General features: G+C 34.6%; 1 protein-coding gene across 1 annotated transcript; it reads right to left on the bottom strand.

Annotated features, from left to right (window-relative positions):
* Positions 1-323: 323 nt before the first annotated feature.
* On the bottom strand, positions 324-6,818 carry LOC112789271 (phospholipase A1-Igamma3, chloroplastic). Its single transcript, XM_025831103.3, has 3 exons — positions 5,769-6,818; positions 3,444-4,085; positions 324-519 (listed from the first exon to the last, which is right to left on the bottom strand). Exons 1-3 carry the CDS (start codon positions 6,673-6,675, stop codon positions 419-421), a joined length of 1,650 nt encoding a protein of 549 aa, XP_025686888.2. The 5' UTR covers positions 6,676-6,818; the 3' UTR covers positions 324-418.
* Between the last annotated feature and the right edge of the window lie 593 nt (positions 6,819-7,411).

Below are 7,411 nucleotides of genomic sequence, written 5' to 3'. Positions count from 1 at the left end.
TATCTGACGGAGTAAAACCTTGGAGATTAATCTGTATATTAATTTTCTTTGGGGACTAAAATGTCCAATTCTAAAATCCTCGACTGATTTGGGTAATTATTCAGAATTTAATTAATTAACTTCTTTATTTTCTTTCAAACTTTTCAAAGTGTCCTTGAGGCTCACTTAAAAAGGAATAAACTCAACTCCCAAACTCTGAGTTTTTTTTCTTTTTCTGGAAACCTGGAATTTTGGCACATATAGTTTATCATCTGCACACCTAATAACATTTTGAAAAAATAAAAAATTAAAAAGGATAATTTTTTTTAAAAAATGCATATGTGTGAAATGGACAAAAAGTGAAATTATATTTACTTATATGGAGTTTCCATTGTTGGGTATATTTAACACAAAATCTTTGTGACTAGAGAGAAGTGCACTACTCTCTCAACAATACAATATCTTCCACTAGCTGAATCAATCTCATATGCCTGAATATGTGCATTAGCCATATGAAAAGTTTCAGAAATGTTTCAGAACCTGCATGCACCAACAGTGAAAAGTTTCTGTTAGAGGTGTCCAATCAGAGAATAATTTGTAGTATAATAATCTTGTTGTGCAAAATGCTAGAAGGAACAAGAAAAAGGTTGGATTTTCATATTGGTTCTCTGTTCTTCACTTTTTTAGTCACCTTAATAATTAATCAAACTATACAAAAGAGATGGAATATATCCTCCTCTTGATTGATTAAAATTAGTATTCATGCCTAAGCAAAGCATCAATTCACTAGTATGTAATAATAATAATAATAATAAAATAAACCAAAAATTAGCAGTTCAAAGTGAAGAAGAAAAGAGACGAAACAGAGAAAATTTCAAACACCATCACACCCGTCAACAACAGAGTCAAATGGCACCTTCTTATTAACTCACTATAAAACGGACCTTACAACTTATAATTAATTAACAACTGTGCTTATTGAATTGAATAAACCTAGTGACGGAGGATACAAAAGTACAAAAAAATGAGATAATGTAGTAGATGTTAGTTTTTCCTGCCAAACTCTGTTGCTACTATTGAATAATTCTAATTTGGCTTCTTATTATGACCGAATACTAATTAACATTTGATCACACTTGAGATTTGGACTTATGAGATTAGATTTTTGTTGGGTATGGAAATTTGCAATTAAATTATAGGTGGTGGGTAAGTAGATTAAATAAGTTGAAATTTCAATTAGGGTATGTATTGACAAATTTGTCTATGCAAAAAACATAGAAAATTATACGTTAATCACTGAGAGAGGTTTTAATTATTTTATTCATAAATTTGGTGGGAACTTTTTACTGATTTTTAGCTATTTTTTTCTAACGATATATTTTAAGAGTATAATAATAAAATAATTTTAATTTTTAATAATTCAATGCATTAAAATATAAAATATATATTTTTAATAAAACATTTTTTATGATATTCTTAAACTAGGTGGTTATAGAATACATGTTAACGTTATATTTTCTATTATGAACTATTTAATCGCATTTAACAGGTATTCCAATAGTGTAATTAGAATCCATTTATTCTAGTTGTCTTGTCATAAATTAAAATAGATATTGTCTCCTTTTGGTCCCAACAACCAGCTAGTGATGAAGGCCGAATGAAGCATAATAACAGTGCGGTAGATGCTCCATTCCAATCATAGATTAAAATAAGTACTTAACAAAATTAACCAAAATAAAAAAAACAAATTAAATTAAGAGTTCATTTATTTCTTCATTTAATTTCGTGAAAGAATAAAAATGTGAGACGTATATTTGGTATTGTTTTAATCTAACAAGGATGATTCATCATTAGTAGAAAATCTATACCACACTCCAAATCCAGATGAACAAATACAAGAACATGAACGCAGTTGTTTCCTGTTATTCCATTCCCACTCATGCATTTCGTTGTATTCAATTTTTTTCCCACTGTTTTTTGTGTGATTTCGTTTACGTTGTATTTGACATCACTCCTATACTAAATGCCATACATATATAGGTGATAATGTTCGATATCAGTCAGGTATATTCAAATTACAACTTTAGCATATTATTTATTAACATATTATTTAATTTTCGCTTGCTAGCTATACAGGGGTGATTGAGATTCAATTCATTAAAAAGTCTCTTTTTCTATCAAAAGCATCTAGAATAAGATATATTATTCATTTATTCAGCTTAAAAACAGAATTTAAATAGCTTACGATTCAAGATTAGCTAAAAGCAAATGAGATTTAGAGTTTAAAATTTGAGTTTAATTTTAATATATTATATTCAATTATATATATATATATATATATATATATATATATATGGATGATAATTTATTAATTCCTTTATGGTAATCAGATATCCATATACAACTAAATTCTCAAAGTTTTATATATGACCCCAAGAAGTTGGCATATAAAGCACCAAAGTCAATTTGATCGGATATGGTCTCATACAAATCCATATATGTCATCAATTTATACTGCAGGTGTATAAATTTAAGTTTTCATAGAAGATTTTTATATTTGACTCCAAAAAATGGGTTTCATCAAGTATCACTAACCCCAAATCTATATAGACATAATTAAGAAACAATAATGTTGTCAACCCAAAAAAATTGGGAACAATGCAGTTATGACTTAAAAGATAGATAATATAGCTATGGTGTTTGAAAATGCTATTTAATTTGTCAAAAAACTTTAAAATTAATATTTAATTTAAAAAGTATAAAAATAAACAATTTTTAAATAGATAAAATTTATTATAAAAATAAATTAAAAAAATAGACATTAAATAATAGAGGTCTAGAAGATAATCACAACTTGTAATGAAAAGTAATCTCATTTATATACCTATTTTATTAGATGAACAATAAAAAATGCCAGCAAGGAACTACATTTCAGGTTTATTAATTATTTAAAATAAGAATTATATCTATTTAATTTAAAATTTAATTTTAAAATTAAAATTTTTTTTAACTTATTATTTAAATTATTAAAAGAAAGCATTGTTCCACGTACTTTCTACTTATATACACACACATTATAAAGAGTACAAGGGCACACTACTCTGTATCTAGGGGCTAGTTGTTAGTGATGATGACTTGATGAGATTCGCTAATTCCATTAGGTAATGGAATGCAAGTCATAATCCACATTCCCAATTTGGCGTCGAATTATGTGAAATTAATGAAATTAATAGTTAAAAATTGTTAAATAAAATATATATATGATTTAATTTATTTTTTAATATATTTATATTTTAATATGTAATTTATACTAATAATTAATTTTAGTAACTGATTTTAGTGTACATATATAATAGTGATAATTTCTATAAGTTAGTTCTTTTCATTTATGATATGAGAATTTTAGAACAATAAAATGTATAAACCAGAAATACATTGAAACTATGTGGCTTCTATATGCGCACCTCTATTATTAAGGTGGCTCTTGAGGACCTGCTCAAGATGAAGCGCCGTGTCCGGTGGATGAGCCATCATCCTAGGCCGCTCGGGCAGGATCCACCGCCCGTCTCGGCTCCTGACCATTCCCTTGTTCTCGTCCTGTCGCCAGTGCGGCGGCACACCATACTCACTCCTCAAGAAATCACAACTCTTATTCACCAACGCTATGTCCCTCTTGGAAGCCAACCTAAACCTCCTCTTCTTCCCATGGTAACCATCAACAAGGTGCAGGTGCGCCTCCAAGTTATGTGCGCACCCTAAATCACCCGTCGCCTTCAAAAACGGACTCTCTCTATGATCCAACGCAAGTTCCACACCAACATGCGCGTAGCTCCACGGAAAACTCAACGCGTCTTCTATGTACTTCTGAAACTGAAACTTCTCGTTCGTTATTATCCCTGGAACCGTTGGAACCATGTCATGCACGTTTATCACCCTCAAAACCTTCACCCCAAGCTCCTCGCACCGTTCTTTGAATTTCAGATTCCCAACCCTGGGCCCCGCAAACGAGAAAACCGTTACGGGAATCTTGGCCGTTACATCACCGTTTTCGATCACGTTCAGTTTGAGTTCCGCTATGTCGTAAGCGCTTAGTACGGCCAAAGCAGTGTTAGGATTTGGTTGAATTAGTCCCACATTGCTTAGGATAGCAAATGGAGTGGGTGGCCTAGGCTATAAATATGAGGCTAAGTTCTCCATTTGTTTTTGCACCAGTCAGAAACACTTTAAGCTTGTATCTGATTTTTCTTTTCCTCTGTACTCTTTGATTAGAGAGTGTTGTGAGGTGTAGTTAGATATTTGCTTTGAAAGAGTGTGGGTGTACTGGGGTGCCGGTGAGAGAAAGAAGTCTATGTGTTGTAACAATTTTCACATAGTGATATTCTCTGGTTGTCATTTGACAACGGCCGTGGTTTTTTCTCCGGTAATTGGAGTTTCCACGTTAAATTCTTGTGTTGTGATTGTGTCTATTTTATTTCTCTGTCAAAGGTGTTTTCTCAAGGGGGAATTGTGTCTTATTCCCAACAAGTGGTATCAGAGCTTCGGTTCGGTGGGATTTATTCTTAGTATGCTCTGTGGTTGCAGCCTAGTCTGACCTTCCACATCAGAAAAGAATTTTGTCCTGTGGCTTGAGGTTGATCTTTGGTTGCTGTTGTTGTTGCTGGAAGGCAGTGTGACTCTGTGAGAGTGCAGTTTGGAAAAGGTTCTGGCTAAGGAAAGACTTGGTATTTAAGTGTGTCCATTGTGACCCACCTCTCTTTCCTGGGGACCCTTCCTAGTGCACGGTCTACAGTTGAGTTATAATATTCCAGTATACGGTTGCAACAATGTCAGGATATTCAAGTGCTGTGAAGCTTGAAATAGAGAAATTTGATGGAAGAATCAATTTTGGCTTGTGGCAAGTACAAGTCAAGGATGTGTTGATACAATCAGGTTTGCACAAGGCGTTGAAGGAGAAGATCTCTGGTTGCTCTCTCTATGAGAGAAGATGATGTTCTCTAGAAGACAAGAAGTATCCTCATGGTATTACCGCACTGCCATGGATAAGGATAAGTTGTGGCAATCGGGTCCACAATTGCACACGGGCATTGGTTGGCGTTGAGATGCAAGGTGTGTGGCGGAGTTAGGTCGATGGCTGAAGAACTTCCAGGAAAAGCCAATTTGGAAGTTGCACCATGAATTTTCAGCAAGGTTTCGATCTGTACCAAGGCGAAATTCTTGGAGTGGTCTAATTCCAAGTGAGTATACTTTCATGGTGGAGTATGATAGTTCTCTGAACTATGATTGTCGGTATAGACAATGGCAGCAAAGAATTGTCGGTGTTGACAATGGAAGCTGAAGATGTGTGACTATTTCAATCAAGGTGGAGATTGTTAGGATTTGGTTGAATTAGTCCCACATTGCTTAGGATAGCAAATGGAGTGGGTGGCCTAGGCTATAAATATGAGGCTAAGTTCTCCATTTGTTTTTGCACCAGTCAGAAACACTTTAAGCTTGTATCTGATTTTTCTTTTCCTCTGTACTCTTTGATTAGAGAGTGTTGTGAGGTGTAGTTAGATATTTGCTTTGAAAGAGTGTGGGTGTACTGGGGTGCCGGTGAGAGAAAGAAGTCTATGTGTTGTAACAATTTTCACATAGTGATATTCTCTGGTTGTCATTTGACAACGGCCGTGGTTTTTTCTCCGGTAATTGGAGTTTCCACGTTAAATTCTTGTGTTGTGATTGTGTCTATTTTATTTCTCTGTCAAAGGTGTTTTCTCAAGGGGGAATTGTGTCTTATTCCCAACAAGCAGCACCCAGACTATGCCCTGTTATGGTTATGCTGAGTTCTTCGTCTTTGTAATACTGCACAAGACGTTTCACCTCAGATAAGATCTGTTCACGCGCCGAGAAGGAGCAGTAGCTGCACGCGTCTTCTTTCTTGGTGTACAAGTCATAGAAACCGGACTCGATCTTGATGGTTGGGTCGTTGGTGAAGTTTGCGGGCGTGAGAATGTCCTTGAGGTCGTAGATCCACTCGATGTACGTGACGGTGCCTCTCCAGGCGATGACGATGTCTCGGCGTCCGAGACGTTGGATCTCGTCCTCGTCGGTGGAGACTGCCACGTATCCCATCCAGTTGGCGTGTGGGCTCCACACGCTGGCCATGGAAGATTTTTGGAAGAAGTTTGGGAGGTTGATGTTGGACGTGGCGTAGAGGTAGCGGCTTATGGTGTACCCCTTTTCTTCCATGAGAAGCTTCTCGAAGAAGTGTGAGGGATGGTACTTGCAGGTGCCGCAGTATTTGGAGTGAGGGTCAAAGTCAAAGGAGTCGTAGCATGCTTGTGCTAGCTCGCCGCAGCGGATAATTTCCCTTCTTAGGTGTGGGTTCATGGGGTCTAGAAGGCCTTCCCAGTCGTTGGAGCCTTGGATTTGTTTCCACACTTGGTTCAAGGGAGGTTCATGGGAGAGAAGAATTTCTTCTTCAAGTTCTTCTTCTTCCTCCTCCTCTCTTGATTTTTGGTGCAGATACTCCTGGTCTCGGGGACGTAGGCTTGAGATAGAACATTTGATGAAGGATTGTGGTAAAGAGAGTTTGTTGTTTTGAAGAGAGAGTGGGTTGTGGAAGATAGGTGTTGTTGGATGCAAAATTAGGCATGGGAAGGTAGTGGTAGGGTGGTTGTGGATTGGAGAAACAAGGAAAGAAGCCATATATGGCATGAATTGAAGAAGAGAGATCAATGTAATTACTTAAATGTGTGGGAGATGGCACTAAGAAATAAAGAGGGAGAAGCCACTAAAATGGAGTGGAAGTTAAGTTATGATGAAAAGCATGGACTTGTATATGTATATGTTGTTGAGAAATAATGGAAAAATTCTTTTTGTAAAGTGATGCACTTCCAATAATGTTATAGGAAAAATTTCAAATGTATCTAAAACTGAAACTGGTGTTCTAGGTGTTTTCAATGTTAATTTTAATTAATATATATTATATATTTTTTTTATTAACGGTTAAAACAATTAGGGTTGATATTTTTGGTATGGTCGACTGCAGGTGAAGTTGTTTCTGGATCGTTGACACGTGTTACTGTATGGTTTAAAAAAAACCGATTTATTTTATATAAATGATTTACTTAAAAAAACCGGTTTGAATAGATCAAATAACTACTTTTAAAATAATTTAAATTCTTTCTACGTATTATTCCTAAATTCCTAACAGTTGAATTTGATATGTTCTTTTTCTTCATTCATATTGACCAATTTTTCTTTAAATTTATCTGAAACTTTTTTTATTTAATTTTTGTCAAATATATGTATACAAATTGTTTGAAAAATTAAAATTTAGTATTCTAAAAAAGAAACAAAATTTACGGTTTTTTTATAGGAATGGCATAAATGATATCATCTGTCCTTTTTTTGTGTCTCTGTTTCTATTTTCTTGATGGGTTTTGTTTTA

Source organism: Arachis hypogaea, chromosome 3 (genome assembly GCF_003086295.3).
Source record: "Arachis hypogaea cultivar Tifrunner chromosome 3, arahy.Tifrunner.gnm2.J5K5, whole genome shotgun sequence".
Taxonomy (NCBI): Eukaryota; Viridiplantae; Streptophyta; class Magnoliopsida; order Fabales; family Fabaceae; genus Arachis; species Arachis hypogaea.
Note: the sequence above shows the minus strand (reverse complement) of the source record. Positions and strands in the feature narration are given on the sequence as shown.